This window comes from Capra hircus, chromosome 4 (assembly GCF_001704415.2).
Source record: "Capra hircus breed San Clemente chromosome 4, ASM170441v1, whole genome shotgun sequence".
NCBI lineage: Eukaryota > Metazoa > Chordata > Mammalia > Artiodactyla > Bovidae > Capra > Capra hircus.
In genome coordinates, this window is record NC_030811.1 from 87,654,261 (window position 1) to 87,673,637 (window position 19,377).

General features: G+C 41.5%; 1 protein-coding gene across 1 annotated transcript in view; it reads left to right on the forward strand.

Moving 5' to 3' along the window:
* The window catches only part of LOC108633334, an 86,562-nt gene that overhangs the window by 20,847 nt on the left and 46,338 nt on the right, over nt 1-19,377 (forward strand). The window contains exon 2 of the mRNA XM_018047506.1: nt 15,890-16,521. Coding sequence (XP_017902995.1) covers nt 15,890-16,521 — 632 coding nt within the window. The remainder of the gene's footprint in view (nt 1-15,889; nt 16,522-19,377) is intronic.

The following is a 19,377-nucleotide window of genomic DNA, read 5'->3' on the forward strand; positions in this document are numbered from 1 at the left end:
TTTCTTAAAATAATTCTTGTGATTTTGTTTTTTATTTCTTCTTCTTTTCTTTAATATTGTATTTTTGAAAATCCATCCTCTACTCTAGATGTTTAATCTTTGCTTTTTGGTATTTGTTACCAATTTTGTACCTTCAAAACCCTAATCTTCAGTACCCATTTTTACTTGAGAGCGAGATTACTGGCTGGATTGCAGTCTCCTCCTTTGGACTCTCCTTTTTTTTCCACCAGATCGCCTCTATCTCCTCCCTCCCCCTTCTCTTTGCCTAACTCTGTGAATCTCTGTGTGTTCCAGACAGTGGAGAACACTTAGTGAACTGATTACTGGCTGGATCTGACTCTCTCCTTTTCATTTCCCCCTTTTATCCTCCTGGCCACCTCTGTCTCCTTCCCTCTTCTCTTCTCTGTATAACTCTGTGAACATCTCAGAGTGGTCCAGACTGTGGCACACACATAAGGAAGTTATCACTGGCTAGCTTGCTCTCTCCTCTTTTGATTCTACTTCATCTCATTCGGGTCACCTCTAACTCCCTCCTTCCTCTTCTCTTCTCCATGTAACTCTGTGAACATCTCTGGGTGTCCCTCACTGTGGAGAAACTTTTCATCTTTAACCTAGATGTTTTATCAATGGTGCTGTATAGAAGAAGTCTTGAGACTACTGTAAAAATAAGACTGAAAACCAGAAGCAGGACGCTTAAGTCCAAATCCTGAGAACATCAGAGAACTCCTGACACCAGGGAACGTTAATCAATAGGAGCTCATCAAACACCTCCATACCTACACTGAAACCAAGCACCACCCAAGGGCCAACAAGTTCCAGAGCAAGACATACCATGCAAATTCTCCAGCAACACAGGAACACAGTTCTGAGCTTCAATATACAGGCTGCCCAAAGTTACTCCAAAACCACTGACATCTCATAACTCATTACTGGACACTTCACTGCACTCCAGAGAGAAGAAATCCAGCTCCACCCACCAGAACACTGACACAAGCTTCCTTAACAAAGAAACCTTGACAAGCCACTGATACAACCCCACCCACATCAAGGAAACTCCATAATAAAGAGAACTCCAGAAACTGCCAGAATACAGAAAGGCCACCCCAAACACAGCAATATAAACAAGATGAAGAGGCAGAGGAATACCCAGCAGGTAAAGCAACAGGATAAATGCCCATCAAACCAAACAAAAGAGGAAGAGATAGGAAATCTACCTGATAAAGAATTCTGAAAAATGATAGTGAAAATGATCCAATATCTTGAAATCAAAATGGAATCACAGATAAATAGCCTGGAGACAAGGACTGAGAAGATGCAAGAAAGGTTTAACAAGGACCTAGAAGAAATAAAAAAGAGTCAATATATAATGAATAATGCAATAAATGATATCAAAAACACTCTGGAGGCAACAAATAGTAGAATAATGGAGGCAGAAGATAGGATTAGTGAAGTAGAAGATAGAATGGTAGAAATAAATGAATCAGAGAGGAAAAAAGAAAAACGAATTAAAAGAAATGAGGACAATCTCAGAGACCTCCAGGACAATATTAAATGCTCCAACATTCAAATCACAGGAGAAAAACGACAAATAACACACAAGGGGATTCCCATAAGGATAACAGCTGATCTTTCAACAGAAACTCTTCAGACTAGGAGGGTATGGCAAGACATACTTAAAGTGATGAAAGAAAATAACCTACAGCCCAGATTACTGTACTCAGCAAGGATCTCATTCAAATATGAAGGAGAAATCAAAAGCTTTACAGACAAGCAAAAGCTGAGAGAATTCAGCACCACCAAACCAGCTCTCCAACAAATACTAAAGGATCTTCTCTAGACAGGAAACACAAAAAGGGTGTATAAACCCAAACCCAAAACAATAAAGTAAATGGCAACAAGATCTTCAGTTCAGTTCAGTTCAGTTCAGTTCAGTCGCTCAGTCGTGTCCGACTATTTGTGACCCCATGAATCACAGTATGCCAGGCCTCCCTGTCCATCACCAACTCCTGGAGTTCACTCAGACTCACATTCATCAAGTCAGTGATGCCATCCAGCCATCTCATCCTCTGTTGTCCCCCTCTCCTTCTGCCCCAATCCTTCCCAGCATCAGAGTCTTTTCCAATGAGTCAGCTCTTTGCATGAGGTGGCCAAAGTACTGGAGTTTCACCTTTAGCATCATTCCTTCCAAAGAAATCCTGGATCATGCTTATCAATAATTACCTTAAACGTAAATGGGTTGAATGCCCCAACCAAAAGACAAAGACTGGCTGAATGAATAAAAAAACAAGACCCCTATTTTTGTCGTCTACAAGAGATCCACCTCAAAACAAGGGACACATACAGACTGAAAGGGAAGGGCTGGAAAAAGATATTCCACACAAATAGAGACCAAAAGAAAGCAGGAATAGCAATACTCATATCAGATAAAACAGACTTTAAAACAAAGGCTGTGAAAAGAGACAAAGAAGGACACTACATAAAGATCAAAGGATCAATCCAAGAAGAAGATATAGCAGTTGTAAATATATATGCACCCAACATAGGAACACTACAATCTGTAAGACAAATGCTAACAAGTATGAAAGGGGAAATTAACAATAACACAACAATGTGGGAGACTTTAATATCCCACTCACACCTATGGATAGATCAACTAAACAAAAAATTAACAAGGAAACACAAACTTTAAATGCTACAATAGACCAGTTAGACCTAATTGATATCCATAGGACATTTCACCCCAAAACAATGGATTCCACCTTTTTCTCAAGTGCACATGGAACCTTCTCCAGGATAGATCACATCTTGGGCCATAAATCTACCCCTGGTAAATTTAAAAATATTGAAACCATTCCAAGCATCTTTTCTGACCACAATGCAGTAAGATTAGATCTCAATTACAGGAGAAAGACTCTTAAAAATTCCAACATATGGAGGCTGAACAACACGCTTCTGAATGAACAACAAACCACAGAAGAAATCAAAATATGCATAGAAAGGAATGAAACTGAAAACACAACAACTCAAAACCTGTGGGACACTGTAAAAGCAGTGCTAAGGGGAAAGTTCGTAGCAATACAGGCTTACCTCAAGAAACAAGAAAAAAGTCAAATAAATAACCTAACTCTACACCTAAAGCAACTAGAAAAGGAAGAAATGGAGAACCCCAGAGTTAGTAGAAGGAAAGAAATCTTACCAATTAGGGCAGAAATAAATGCAAAAGAAACAAAAGAGACCATAGCATAAATCAACAAAGCCAAAAGCTGGTTCTTTGAGAAGATAAATAAAATTGACAAATCATTATCCAGACTCATCAAGAAACACAGGGAGAAAAATCAAATCAAAAAAATTAGAAATGAAAATGGAGACATCACAACAGACAACACAAAAATACAAAGGATCATAAGAGAATACAATCAGCAATTATATGTCAATAAAATGAACAACGTGGAAGAAATGGACAAATTCTTAGAAAAGTACAACTTTCCAAAACTGAACCAGGAAGAAATAGAAAATCTTAATAGACCCATCACAAGCACGGAAATTGAAACTGTAATCAGAAATCTCCAAGCAAACAAAAGCCCAGGTCCAGACAGCTTCACAGCTGAATTCTACCAAAAATTTCGAGAAGAGCTAACACCTATCCTACTCAAACTCTTCCAGAAAATTGCAGAGGAAGGGAAACTTCCAAACTCATTCTATGAGGCCACCATCACCCTAATACCAAAACCTGACAAGGATGCCACAAAAAAAGAAAAACTACAGGCCAATAGCACTGATGAACATAGATGCAAAAATCCTTAACAAAATTCTAGCAATCAGAATCCAACAACACATTAAAAAGATCATACACCATGACCAAGTGGGTTTTATCCCAGGGATGCAAGGAGTCTTCAATATCTGCAAATCAATCAATGTAATTCACCACATTAACAAATTGAAAAATAAAAACCATATGGTTATCTCAATAGATGCAGAGAACGCCTTTGACAAAATTCAACATCCATTTATGATAAAAACTCTCCAGAGAGCAGGAATAGAAGGAACATACCTCAACATAATAAAAGCTAGATATAACAAACCCGCAGCAAACATTATCCTCAATGGTGAAAAATTGAAAGCATTTCCCCTAAAATCAGGAACAAGACAAGGGTGCCCACTTTTACCACTCCTATTCAACACAGTTCTGGAAGTTTTGGCCACAGCATTCAGAGCAGAAAAAGAAATAAAAGGAATCCAAATTGGAAAAAAAGAAGTAAAACTCTCACTGTTTGCAGATGACATGATCTTCTACATAGAAAACCCTAAAGACTCCACCAGAAAATTACTAGAGCTAATTAATCAATGAATATAGTAAAGTTGCAGGATATAAAATCAACACACAGAAATCCCTTGCATTCCTATACACTAATAATGAGAAAGTAGAAAAAGAAATTAAGGAAACAATTCCACCCACTATTACAATGAAAAGAATAAAATACTTCATAATATATCTACCTAAAGAAACTAAAGACCTATATATAGAAAACTAGAACACACTGGTGAAACAAGTCTAAGAGGACACTAATAGATGGAGAAATATACCATTGTCATAGATTGGAAGAATCAATATAGTGAAAATGAGTATAGTAGCCAAAGCAATCTATAGATTCAATGCAATCCCTATCAAGCTACCAGCAGTATTTTTCACAGAGCTAGAACAAATAATTTCACAATTTGTATGGAAATACAAAAAACCTCGAATTGCCAAAGCAATCTTGAGAAAGAAAAATGGAACTGGAGGAATCAACCTGCCTGACTTCAGGCTCTACTACAAAGCCACAGTCATCAAGACAGTATGGCACTGGCACAAAGACAGAAATATAGATCAATGCAACAAAATAGAAAGCCCAGAGATAAATCCACACACCTATGGACACCTTATCTTCGACAAAGGAGGCAAGAATATACAATGGATTAAAGACAATTTCTTTAAGAAGTAGTGCTGGGAAAACTGATCAACCACTTGTAAAAGAATGAAACTAGAACACTTTCTAACACCATACACAAAAATAAACTCAAATGGATTAAAGATCTAAACGTAAGACCAGAAACTATAAAACTCCTAGAGGAGAACACAGGCAAAACACTCTCTGACATAAATCACAGCAGGATCCTCTATGACCCACCTCCCAGAATACTGTATATAAAAGCAAAAATTAACAAATGGGACCTAATTAAAATTAAAAGCTTCTGCCCAACAAAGGAAACTATAAGCAAGGTGAAAAGACAGCTTTGGGAATGGGAGAAAATAATATCAAATGAAGCAACTGACAAACAACTAATCTCAAAAATATACAAGCAACTCCTGCAGCTCAATTTTAGAAAAATAAATGACCTAATCAAATAATGGGCCAAGGAACTAAATAGACATTTCTCCAAAGAAGGCATACAGATGGCTAACAAACACATGAAAAGATGCTCAACATCACTCATTATCAGTTCAGTTCAGTTCAGTTCAGTCACTCAGTCGTGTCTGACTCTTTGTGACCCCATGAATCGCAGCACACGAGGTCTCCCTGTCCATCACCAACTCCCGGAGTTCACTCAGACTCACATCCATCGAGTCAGTGGTGCCATCCAGCCATCTCATCCTCTGTTGTCCCCTTCTCCTCCTGCCCCCAATCCCTCCCAGTATCAGAGTCTTTTCCAATGAGTCAACTCTTTGCATGAGGTAGCCAAAACTGGAGCTTCAGCTTTAGCATCATTCCTTCCAAAGAAATCCCAGGGTTGATCTCCTTCAGAATGGAAAGGTTGGATCTCCTTGCAGTCCAAGGGACTCTCAAGAGTCTTCTCCAATGGCACACTTCAAAAGCATCAATTCTTCAGTGCTCAGCCTTCTTCACAGTCCAAATCTCACATCCATACATGATTACTGGAAAAACCATAGCCTTGACTAGACAGACCTTAGTCGCCAAAGTAATGTTTCTGCATTTGAATATGCTATCTAGGTTGGCCATAACTTTTCTTCCAAGGAGTAAGTGTTTTTTAATTTATGGCTGCAGTCACCATCTGCAGTGATTTTGGAGCCCCAAAAAATAAAGTCTGACACTGTTTCCACTGTTTCCCCATCTATTTCCCATGAAGTGATGGGACCAGATGCCATGATCTTCGTTTTCTGAATGTTGAGCTTTAAGCCAACTTTTTCACTCTCCTCTTTCACTTTCATCAAGAGGCTTTTGAGTTCCTCTTCACTTTCTGACATAAGGGTGGTGTCATCTGAATATCTGAGGTTATTGATATTTCTCCCAGCAATCTTGATTCAAGCTTGTGTTTCTTCCAGTCCAGCATTTCTCATTATGTACTCTGCATATAAGTTAAATCAGAGAAGTGCAAATCAAAACCACAATGAGGTACCGTTTCACACCAGTCAGAATGGCTGCTATTCAAAAGCCTACAAGCAATAAATGCTGGAGAGGGTGTGGAGAAAAGGGAACACTCTTACACTTTGGTGGGAATGCAAACTAATACAACCATTATGGAGAACAGTGTGGAGATTCCTTAAAAAATTGCAAATACAACTGCCTTATGACCCAGCAATCCCACTGCTGGTCATACACACCGAGGAAACCAGAACTGAAAGAGACACGTGCACCCCAATATTCATCACAGTACTGTTTATAATAGCCAGGATATGGAAGCAACATAGATGTCCATCAGCAGACGAATGGATAAGAAAGCTGTGGTACATATACACAATGGAGTATTACTCAGCCATTACAAAGAATACATTGGAATCAGTTCTAATGAGGTGGATGAAACTGGAGCCTATTATACAGAGTGAAGTAAGCCAGAAAAAAAAAAAAAAAACAAACACCAATACAGTATACTAAGGCATATTATGGAATTTAGAAAATGGTAACAATGACCCTGTATGGGAGACAGCAAAAGAGACACAGATGTCTAGAACAGTCTTTTGGACTCTTTGGGGAGGGAGAGGGTAGGATGATTTGGGGGAATGGCATGGAAACATGTATAATATCATATAAGAAACAAATCGCCAGTCTAGGTTTGATGTAGGATACAGGGTGCTCGGGGCTGGTGCACTGGGATGACCCAGAGGGATGGTTTGGGGAGGTAGGTGGGAGGGGGGTTCAGGATTGGGAATACGTGTACACCCGTGGCGGATTCATGTTGATGCATGGCAAAACCAGTACAGTATTGTAAAGTAAAATAAAATAAAATAAAATAAAATAATTTCCCACAGTTTGTTGTGATCCACACGGTTAAAGCTTTGGTATAGTCAATAAAGGAGAAGTAGATGTTGGCAAATTTAACATTTCAAATCAGTAGGGAAAAGATTAATCATTTAATAAGTAAACTTAGACAAATGGCTAACCATTTGGAAAAATAAACATATATCCTAATTTCACACATTCATATATTCCATATAGATGAACTTTCATTAAAAATATTTTATGATATTAAAAATAATGTGCTAGATGTTAAATATAATGAAAGTGATATCTGTCTTCCTGGAGCCACAGTACCTATAAATTTTTACAGAAATAAGTTTTTAAACAAAAAAATAGATGGACTGTTTTTTTATATAAAAAAGAAACCATAAAATTTCTGTATATTCTTGTGAGTGGCAAAGGCCATTCTAAAATGACCCAGGGAAAAACCAATAAGGGAAAATAATGATGAATATAATTTGAATAAAACGTTTTCAACATCTCTCTATACTATAACTCTATAGGCACTAAAAACGGCAAGAACAAGCTAAAAAAAAGATCATCCAGTCCTTTGATATTTCTTTTCTACCCCAACCCGTTGTTTCTCTTTTCATCTTTTCCTCTCTATCTGGTGTAAAATGCTTTAAGAATCTCTTTAGAATCATACTGTTAATATCCAAATTTTCCTTGTATTTCTGTCTTTTCCTCTTATGCTCTCATAAAAATGTCATTCCTGCATAAAATCAACATTTCCCTTATTACTTCCATGCTAGCAGCCTAATCATCTGGGCTGAATGTTGTGTTCCCCAAGACTCATACACTGAGGCCCTACCCTCCCAGTGTGACAGTATTTGGAGATTGAGCCTCTAGGAAGTTATTAGGGTTAGATGAGGTCATGAGGATGGGCCCTAATGATGGATTAGTGCCCTTCTTTAGAAGAGTCACCACCGAAGAATTTGCTCTCTCTCATCTGCTACCCCCACCTTCCGAACACAAAGAGGTCTTGTGAGCACACAGGGAGATGGCGCCATCTACAGCCAAAAAGAGTTTCTCCAGGAACCAAACTGACTGGTACTTTGATCTTGGACTTCTCAGCCTCTGTAACTTTGAGAAAATAGATCTGCATCATTTAAGCCTTCCAGACTATGGTGTTTGTTATGGCAGCCTGAGATGACTACGACACTAACAATATCAAGGAAAATCACGCAATAGGATAGATAGGGCTCACTATAAATTCATCATAACGAACCTTAAAAGAAAATATATGTCATTCAGTTGTGCCCGGTTTTGCGTCCCCATGGACTGTGTAGCCCGCCAGGCTCCTCTATCCATGGATTCTCCAGGCAAGAATAGTGGAGTGGGTTGCCGTTCCCTTCTCCAGGGGATTTTCCCAAACCAGGGATCCAACTGGGTCTCCTGCACTGAAGGAGATTCTTTACCATCTGAGGCACCAGGGAAGCCCTCATCAATCTTAAATTGGTCCTCAGACCCTGATGAGGAGTCCTAAATTTCATTAGTCAACTTATTTCACCATTCACTGTAAGATGGACTGTTTGAAATTTTTAACCAGTGGCTTTGTCTTTTATTTTGAAGTTAAAACAGAAGTTACCAGATAGGAACTTTCTCATCTTTCTAATAATAAAAGCTTATGATTACTTATGTTCGCACCTGGGCTCCCACATTTCTCTATGGTTACAACTGAGAATTAGTATCTTTAACCAAAGCTCAATCCATCTACCTATGTGTTGGATCCCATTGCTTTTCCGTATTCTCACTTCTCATCATTTTTCCTCTCTTGCATTACTAACATTTCCTTACCAGTGGATTCATTCCATCAGCTTTAAAATGTGATCATGTCATTTCCATGAAAACAAACACATCACAACACAAAAACAACACTACAGTAGGGATAGAATACCAACATCCCTTTACTCAACATTTCCCTATCTCACTACTGCTTTTTTCCCCCCTTTACAATAACCTTTAAAAAGAATTGTGTGACCGAGGAAACCAGAATTGAAAGCGACACGTGTATCCCAATGTTCATCACAGCACTGTTTATAATAGTCAGGATATAGAAGCAACCTAGATGTCCATCAGCAGACGAATGGATAAGAAAGCTGTGGTACATATACACAATGGAGTATTACTCAGCCATTACAAAGAATACATTGGAATCAGTTGTAATGAGGTGGATGAAACTGGAGCCGATTATACAGAGTGAAGTAAGCCAGAAAGAAAAACACCAATACAGTATACTAATGCATATATATGGAATTTAGAAAGATGGTAATGATAACCCCGTATGGGAGACAGCAAAAGAGACACATATGTATAGAACAGTCTTTTGGACTCTATGGGAGAGGGAGAGGGTGTGATGATTGGGGAGAATGGCATTGAAATATGTATAATATCATATGTGAAACAAATCTCCAGTCCAGGTTCGATGCATGATACAGGATGCTCGGGGCTGGTACACTGGGATGACCCAGAGGGACGGTTTGGGGAGGGAGGTGGAAGGGGGGTTCAGGATTGGGAACATGTGTACACACGTGGCGGATTCATGTTGATGTATGGCAAAACCAAGACAATATTGTAAAGTAAAAAAAAATTTTTTTTTAATTGTGTGTTTCTCCGTTCCCACTCTTTTAGTCTCCTACTTGGCTTCCACCTTCATTATTCTACTGAAACAGTGCTTATTGATCTGCAGGAATGTTGTGCATAAAAGGAAATTAGCTTTTTGTCCATGATGTAAATTTCAAATATGTTTTCTCACTCTGTTACTTTTCCTTTGTGTTTATGATGAAACTTGCTTCATAGATTTAAAAAAGTTGTGTCTTCAGTTTTATCAATCTTTTCTATATGTGCTGGGCTTGGGTATACATAGAAAGTCCACTTCTTTGAGATTATAAATGATGATTTGGTAATCTCTCTGGCTTATAATATTTTAGATTTGAGGACATTTTATGTCTGACAATTGGAATTTTGTCTTTCTAAATTTTTTCTTTGTCTTTTTTTGGTGGGGAAAACAAGGAGATTGGGGAAACGATGAATGAGTATAATCTACTGATTGAGTTCTATGGCATCCTTGTAGGTTAAATTCAGCATTTACTGTTCTCATTATTTTTACTGTGTCTTTTTACATCTCTGAATAACCTTTGTGCCAATTCTTGGATTAATAAAGAATTGCAATAGGTGCCAAAATAGTTCAAAACATAACATGAAAACTCATGTGCTTCTATAGTAGTATTATACTTTGCACTGGAATATAATGATTTATTATCTCCCAGATTAGTGATCTGAAGAAAGAATGAGACCCACAACATATAGTTCAAGGTAATTAAGAAAAAAGCTTTATCAAATAAGGCCAGCATGTGGCAGTTTAATGACACGCTGTGCATAAAAAAGCTTTAAACGAAATATTGTGTAGCAAGTGCCGTCAACTGAATCCCAGTAAACGTAGCTTTTGAAAAATATTATTATTACCTAATCATGTAAGATGGAGTTTTACTAAGTCTTCAGTCATAACTGTAAATTCGTAGTACAAGTAACATGAAAATGTACTTGAAAGGCTAGGAAGTCAATTTCAAGAATAATGACATCTCACTTTTCTAACCACTCAGTTTGGACATAACCACTCAGTTTTGTCTTCCTGATAAGGGTTTCAGACATGTGTGTTCTCTCCCTCCTGCAGGACAAACCAGTATGAAATTTTCTTGATAACTGATAACTTCCCATTCTTTTCTCTATGCAGTTTTCATTTGTAGTTAAATAACAATTTCGATTTGAGTAGGATAAGTTTCCTTACAAGCCTCTATGTCATTCATCACAGAGCAGACAAGAAATGTTTGGCAACCAGTGCACTGCCCTGGAAAAACCTCCTACTTTTATGTGAAAGATCATGATTAAAGTCTACATTGTTTACTATAATTTTAATGTCCGAATATTTATTGTAATAAATTAGTTGTGACAGTTTTTTTCTACAGGGTATTTTCATTATATTAATATTCTGATTTGGCTGAGTGGATGAAAGGGCTCAGTCTTTGCCCTGATGATTAAAAATAGAGATTTCAAACTTTTTACAATCTTGGAAATTAGTAATTGACAGCTTTAATATACAAAGCTCTGTTTTAAAAGCATTCAACATACAGTAACAGAACCTCCTGTAGTACTTTGCATAATATACAAGAAGTACAGAGATACTCACACTATATCTATGTATCTATTTTATAATATTCTTTGACAGAAATGTCAACACCAAAGCTGAAAGTTTAATCGTTTTTGTAGCCACCAAAACTGTAAAATTAGAGTCAAATAATGTCAAATGTGAAGAGATACTCCACGCCCAAGGTAAGAGAAACCCAAGTAAGATGGTAGGTGTTGCAAGAGGGCATCAGAGGGCAGACACACTGAATCCATACTCATAGAAAACTAGTCATCTAATCACACTAGGGCCACAGCCTTGTCTAACTCAATGAAACTAAGCCATGCCCATGGGGCAACCCAAGATGGGTGGGTCATGGTGGAGAGGCCTGACAGAATGTGGTCCACTGGAGAAGGGAATGGCATGGCAAACCACTTCAGTATTCTTGCCTTGAGAACCCCATGAACAGTATGAAAAGGCAAAATGATAGGATACTGAAAGAGGAACTCCCCAGGTCAGTAGGTGCACAATATGCTACTGGAGATCAGTGGAGAAATAACTCCAGAAAGAATGAAGGGGTGGAGCCAAAGCAAAAACAATACCCAGTTGTGGATGTGACTGGTGATAGAAACAAGGTCCAATGCTGTAAAGAGCAATATTGCATGGGAAACTGGAATGTTAGGTCCATGAATCAAGGCAAATTGGAAGTGGTCAAACCAGGGATGGCAAGAGTGAACGTCAACATTCTAGGAATAAGCGAACTAAAATGGACTGGAATGGGTCAATTTTACTCAGATGACCATTATATCTACTACTGCAGGCAGGAATCCCTCAGAAGAAATGGAGTAGCCATCAAGGTCAACAAAAGAGTCCGAAATGCAGTACTTGGATGCAATCTCAAAAATGACAGAATGATCTCTTTTTGTTTCCAAGGCAAACCATTCAATATCACAGTAATCCAAGTCTATGCCCCAACCAGTAACACTGAAGAAGCTGAAGTTGAACGGTTCTATGAAGATCTACAAGACCTTTTAGAACTAACACCCAAAAAAGATGTGCTTTTCATTATAGGGGACTGGAATGCAAAAGAAGGAAGTCAAGAAACACCTGGAGTCACTGGCAAATTTGGCCTTGGAATGCAGAATGAAGCAGGGCAAAGGCTAATAGAGTTTTGCCAAGAAAATGCACTGGTCATAGCAAACACCCTCTTCCAACAACACAAGAGAAGACTCTACACATGGACATCACCAGATGGTCAACACCAAAATCAGATTGATTATATTCTTTGCAGCCAAAGATGGAGAAGCTCTATACAGTCAGCAAAAAGAAGACCAGGAGCAGACTGTGGCTCAGATCATGAACTCCTTATTACCAAATTCAGACTCAAATTGAAGAAAGTAGGGAAAATCGCTAGACCATTTAGGTATGACCTAAATCAAATCCCTTATGATTATGCAGTGGAAGTGAGAAATAGATTCAAGGGCCTAGATCTGGTAGATAGAGTGCCTGATGAACTATGGAATGAGGTGCATGACACTGTACAGGAGACAGGGATCAAGACCATCCCCAAGGAAAACAAATGCAAAAAAGCAAAATGGCTGTCTGGGGAGGCCTTACAAATAGCTGTGCAAAGAAGAGAGGTGAAAAGCAAAGGAGAAAAGGAAAGATATAAGCATCTGAATGCAGAGTTCCAAAGAATAGCAAGAGGAGATAAGAAAGCCTTCCTCAGCGATCAAGGCAAAGAAATAGAGGAAAAGAACAGAATGGGAAAGACTAGAGATCTCTTCAAGAAAATTAGAGACACCAAGGGAATATTTCATGCAAAGATGGGCTCGATAAAGGACAGAAATGGGATGGACCTAACAGAAGCAGACGATATTCAGAAGAGGTGGTAAGAATACACAGAAGAACTGTACAAAATACATCTTCACGACCCAGATAATCACGATGGTGTGATCACTCGTCTAGAGCCAGACATCCTGGAATGTGAAGTCAAGTGAGCCTTAGAAAGCATCACTACAAACAAAGCTATTGGAGGTGATGGTATTCCAGTGGAGCTATTTCAAATCCTGAAAGATGATGCTGTGAAAGTGCTGCACTCAATATGCCAGCAAATGTGGAAAACTCAGCAGTGGCCACAGGACTGGAAAAGGCCAGTTTTCATTCCAATCCCAAAGAAAGGAATGCCAAAGAATGCTCAAACTACCACACAGTTGCAGTCATCTCACATGCTAGTAAAGTAATGTTCAAAATTCTCCAAGCCAGGCTTCAGCAATACATGAACCGTGAACTTCCTGATGTTCAAGCTGGTTTTAGAAAAGGCATAGGAATCAGAGATCAAATTGCCAACATCCACTAGATCATGGAAAAAGCAAGAGAGTTCCAGAAAAACATCTATTTCTGCTTTACTGACTATGCCAAAGCCTTTGACTGTGTGGATCACAATAAACTGTGGAAAATTCTGAGAGAGATGAGAATACCAGACCAGCTGACCTGCCTCTTGAGAAATCTGTATGCAGGTCAGGAAGCAACAGTTAGAACTGGACATGGAACAACAGACTGGTTCCAAATAGGAAAAGGAGTATGTCAAGGCTGTATATTGTCACCCTGCTTATTTACCTTATATGCAGAGTACATCATAAGAAATGCTGGACTGGAAGAAGCACAAGCTGAGTCAAGCTTGCCGGGAGAAATAACAATAACCTCAGATATGCAGATGACACCACCCTTATGGCAGAAAGTGAAGAGGAACTCAAAAGCCTCTTGATGAAAGTCAAAGAGGAGACTGAAAAAGTTGGCTTAAAGCTCAACATTCAGATAACTAGGATCACAGCATCTGGTCCCATCACTTCATGGGATATAGATGAGGAAACAGTGTCAGACTGTATTTTTTTGGGCTCCCAAATCACTGCAGATGGTGACGGCAGCCATAAAATTAGAAGACGCTTACTCCTTGGAAGAAAAGTTATGACTAACCCAGATAGCATATTCAAAAGCAGAGTCATTACTTTGCCGACTAAGGTCCGTCTAGTCAAGGCTATGGTTTTTCCAGTAGTCATGTATGGATGTGAGAGTTGGGCTGTGAAGAAAGCTGAGCACTGAAGAACTGATGCTTTTGAAGTGGGGTGTTGGAGAAGACTCTTGAGAGTCCCTTGGACTGCAAGGAGATCCAACCAGTCCATTCTGAAGGAGATCAGCCCTGGGATTTCTTTGGTAGGAATGATGCTAAAGCTGAAACTCCAGTACTTTGGCCACCTCATGAGAAGAGTTGACTCATTGGAAAAGACTCTGATGCTGGGAGGGATTGGGGGCAGGAGGAGAAGGGGACGACAGAGGATGAGATGGCTGGATGGCATCACCGACTCAATGGACGTGAGTCTTAGTGAACTCCGGGAGTTGGTGATGGACAGGGAGGCCTGGCTTGCTGCGATTCATGGGTTGCAAAGAGTTGGCCACGACTGAGAGACTGAATTGAACTGAACTGAGTGTCAAATGTGACTTCAAGTTACATTTAACGAACATTTATTGAAAACCAGTTGTCTGCACAGCAGCGAGCTAGGTATCATAGGGACACTGTAAGTAAGGACTTCACTCTAAAATCTGGGCATACTGATGCAAAGAGAGATGAATGGCCAACCTAGATGAGCGACAGAGAACTCGGGGTCAAAGCCAGGACCTCCCTGTTGGTAAGGTCAGGGGTGGAGAACCTCTGGAAAGTGGGCGCTAGGTTCCCAGCTGTCGCGCTGTGTGTGGATAGCACTCCTTTTCTCATCTTTGGGAGCAGCCCAGCCGAGCCAAGGCCGAATTGCATGGAGGCTCGCCGCCCCAACGTTCCTAATTCCGGGGTCACTGCCCAGGACTGGAGAAGGGAGAAACGTGCAGTGTCCACTTACGGCACACTTCTGTGGGCGGTCACTCCAGGCTGCAGGCCATGCTGGGGTCTAAGACAGGAGCAAAGTGGCGACAAAATCTCAAGAGCAGACGCCCCAGGAGGGATGTTCTGCGGGCAATTTCGCTCCTTGGGCTATTTGTAGTTGTCTATCAGGCCAGGGGAGGGCGTTAGCGCGCGCGCACGCACACACGCACACAGACACACAGACACACATACACACACACACACAGACGCACACAGACACAAACAAACACCCACCCACACCCCACCACCACCACTAAAACCCCCGCGCGCACACCACCACCACCAAAATCCGCTCCCTTTCTGGAAGTCAGGCCCTGGGTCAGGTGCGGGAGCGGGAGCTAGTGCAGGCTCGGCGTTGTAGCTACGGATGCCACTAGGCTGGAGCGTCGGGTTCCGGCAATAGGGTCAGCCGTTAGAGCTAGCGATCCCAGCCATTAGCTGGGCTCCGGGAAAGGGTCGGCAATGTTCCCGGGGCAGTCGTGAGCACCGCACCCCACAAACCCCAGGCCAGCTGCGGCGCTGCTCCCCAGTGGGCAGACTGACTGCAGCACCAGGGTGGCGAGCGCGAGCCCGGCCTCTTGACAGCTGCCCACGCGCCGGGACGGGCTCTAGCAGGTGGCTTTAAAGATCCGCGGGGCAGCCCCGCCCCTCGCCCGCGGAGGTTGGCTCCAGCTGGGGCGGCATTGCCTGGATAGGCGCAGAGAGGGCGGGGCTGCGCGCGCAAGGCCGGTGGCTCCCGGTGGCGCCGCTGCTGGGGCGCGGGTGGCGGCTGAGTGCGGGTGGTTGGACGTGCGGGGCGCCGAGATCCATGGGGAAGTAGGGGAGCGGCTGATACCGAACCGCACGCGAAGCCCGGCTCCTGCGCGCGAGAGCGGGGGTGGTGCGTTCGTGTGTGCGCGTGAGTGTGTGTATGTGTGTAGAGCTCTGGTGCGGTGCGCCAGCCGCCAGTGCCCGGGTGCGAGTCCCCCATCGTTTTCCACACCCTCCCTCCGTCCCTGTTCCTTCCCTGCCACCCTCCCCGCGTCCCCACGGCCGCAAGCCGAGCAAAAGCCCACGGAAGCAGGTGGGGGGGGGGGTGCGGGGCGGGCGGTGTCGTGCGAGACAAAGGGGCCCGGGGGTCAGCCCGCCATGGCCTCCCGGAGCCTGGGGGGCCTAGGAGGGGGCCGCGGCGGGGGCGGCGGCGTCAAGAAGAGCCTGAGCGCCCGCAACGCCGCCGTGGAGAGGAGGAACCTGATCACGGTGTGCAGGTACGGCGCGGCCCGCCGCTCGGGGACAGAGGAGGGGGCCGCCGGCGCCGCGGGCTGGGGAGAGCGCTAGCCGCTGGGGGTCCCGGAGACAGCCGGCTGGAGCCCGGGCCGCCGCCGCCGCGCCGGGCGTGTCCGCGGCCAGAGCGTCCTGAGTGTGGCGGGGCTGGGGGCCGCCGAGGCCCCGGACTTTCAGTCAGTTTCAGTGCTGGGAGCCGCTGAGGGTAGGGCTTGGGGCGGGGCTGGGGGAGGATTTGTTTTCAATGTACAGTCTAGCGTCTGAATGAAAGAGGAACGCAGGGAGGAAGAGCTACTTCCTTTTAGTGCGCGTTAAGCTGTCCGGCAGCTTTTCGTCAAGTAATTGTTGCTCTAATTGTTGACTGTGTTGCCTCAAAATCGGAGTGCGTTTTGTTTTCTGTTTTTGATTGTTTGCACATATATCGTCGTTTCGTGCCACAGATGGCGAGTGCCTGCTACATGCTGGCCGCGTGTATGTGATTCCTTGTCCTCTGCACTCGAAATTGCAGTGTTACTGGTATTTCTGCAGTTGATACTAAGAGTGGGACTGTGAAGGATACCTAGTCGGTGATTTATTTCAAGTTTTGCCTTTCTTTGTTTTGTAACTATAATCGTAGTATTCCCTTACTTTAAAAAATATAGAGAGAAATTACTTTCAACCAGCCTAGTTTGCAGAAATAACTGACGTTTCACATGCTCACGTTTTAAGTCTAGGAACGTCATTGAGCCATCAAGTTGTAAAAGTACTTTGTTGCATGAAACTCTTCCTCAGCCATCAAAAATCCTGTAAGAATAAGAGAATGAGGAGACCTTTCCCTCCTTTACATGTCTTTTTTTCTTTTCCTTATGTAAAGATGTGTCTAGTGTGTTATGCAGAATATAGATATTTATACTTGGACTTATTATATTCAGTAACTTTGAGCAATTTTTTTTTTTTCAATTGCATTGGACTTAAGAGCTGTTCACCCCTCTGGGAGGAAGACCTGCTTCACTGACTTTTTTATGGCACTTAGAGTTATAAACAGTAAAATATTAATATGGAATCTTTTGAATTGACATTTGTGCTGTTTAGGATGCAACCTTTTGAGGAAGATAGGTTGTATGAAATTTTTTTTACATCTAGGCAATGTTTTTAAGTTAGATAAATAGAACAGTAATCAAGGCTAAGTTTCTTACAGTTTTGGGGAGAGTTTTGTTAACTACTGGTGGCAGCTGAAATGATTTTGAGTGTTTGTAGGATGATGTTAATTACCCAAATATTTCAGCCTGGGACTTTAAACACCTGGGCTGACATAAACTGCTCTCAATCACTGTGGCAGTCTTCAGAAGGGGCGGGTGTTGAAGATTCGGGGTAAAACACTGTGAGAGGTTTTATACTCTACTAATTTTTAAAGACAATAAAAACCGATGAATAAAAAATTCAGTGGAGGATACTGTTTTGCGTCTCCATTTTTGTCATGGCAGCAGAGGCAGTTCAGGAAAAGAAAAGGACATATCTAAACCTTATATAAGTTACATGTTTAAGAAATTTCAGTCACTGATTTATGTGGACAGCTGTCTAGGTTAGCAGAATTTTGTTGTGTTTGTCTAATTATTCTTTTCTACCCTGGAATGAGCATACATGCTGACTTTAGTTGCAGTTTACGATAAATTTAGCATTGTAGCTAAAAGAAATTTCATTCAGTTCAGATCAGCTGCTCAGTCCCGACTCTTTGCAACCCCATGAATCGCAGCACGCCAGGCCTCCTTGTCCATCACCAACCCCTGGAGTTCACTAAGACTCATGTCCATTGAGTCAGTGATGCCATCCAGCCATCTCATCCTCTGTCGTCCCCTTCTCCTCCTGCCCCCAATCCCTCCCAGCATCAGAGTCTTTTCCAATGAGTCAACTCTTCTCATGAGGTGGCCAAAGTACTGGAGTTTCAGCTTTAGCATCATTCCTTCCAAAGAACACCCAGGACTGATCTCCTTCAGAATGGACTGGTTGGATCTCTTTGCAGTCCAAGGGACTCTCAAGAGTCTTCTCCAACATCACACTTCAAAAGCATCAGTTCTTCGGCACTCAGCTTTCTTCACAGTCCAACTCTCACATCCATACATGACTACTGGAAAAACTATAGCCTTGACTAGACAGACCTTGCTTTTCAATATGCTATCTAGGTTGGTCATAACTTTTCTTCCAAGGAGTAAGTGTCTTTTAATTTCATGGCTGCAGTCCCCATCTGCAGTGATTTTGGAGCCCCAAAAAATAAAGTCTGACAGTTTCCACTGTTTCCCCATCTATTTCTTATGAAGTGATGGGGCCAGATACCATGATCTTAGTTTTCTGAATGTTGAGCTTTAAGCCAACTTTTTCACTCTCCTCTTTCACTTTTCAGTTTCTGGCTTAGATTTCAACTTGTGTATTTATTTATGTGGATAATGTTACTAACACTGTTCTTCATGTTCAAATAGTTAGTCCATATCAATTATTATCCTTTTCTAGTAAAGAAATCTATTTGATTTTGTCTAAAGGCTTTTAGTTTCGAGGGAAAAGTCATTGTAGGCCATTTGAGTGTTTTAAGTATCCCCACCTCGAATTCTGCAAAAGAAACAAATCAGTATTTGTGAATTTCTGTTGCTTTTCTCTTTCAGAATTACCAGAACCTAGGTATCTCACCCACATCTGTTAATTAATTTATTTTTAAATTTTTATGTAGCAGATCAGACGTGATTTCATATTTAAGTTGGGAAGAAGCTGGTTTAGTGAAAATATAATTGATTTCTAAGTTTACTTTGTCATTAATTAATTGTGTCCTTTAACAAGTCTGTTTTTCAATTTCTCATCTGAGAGATAATCTT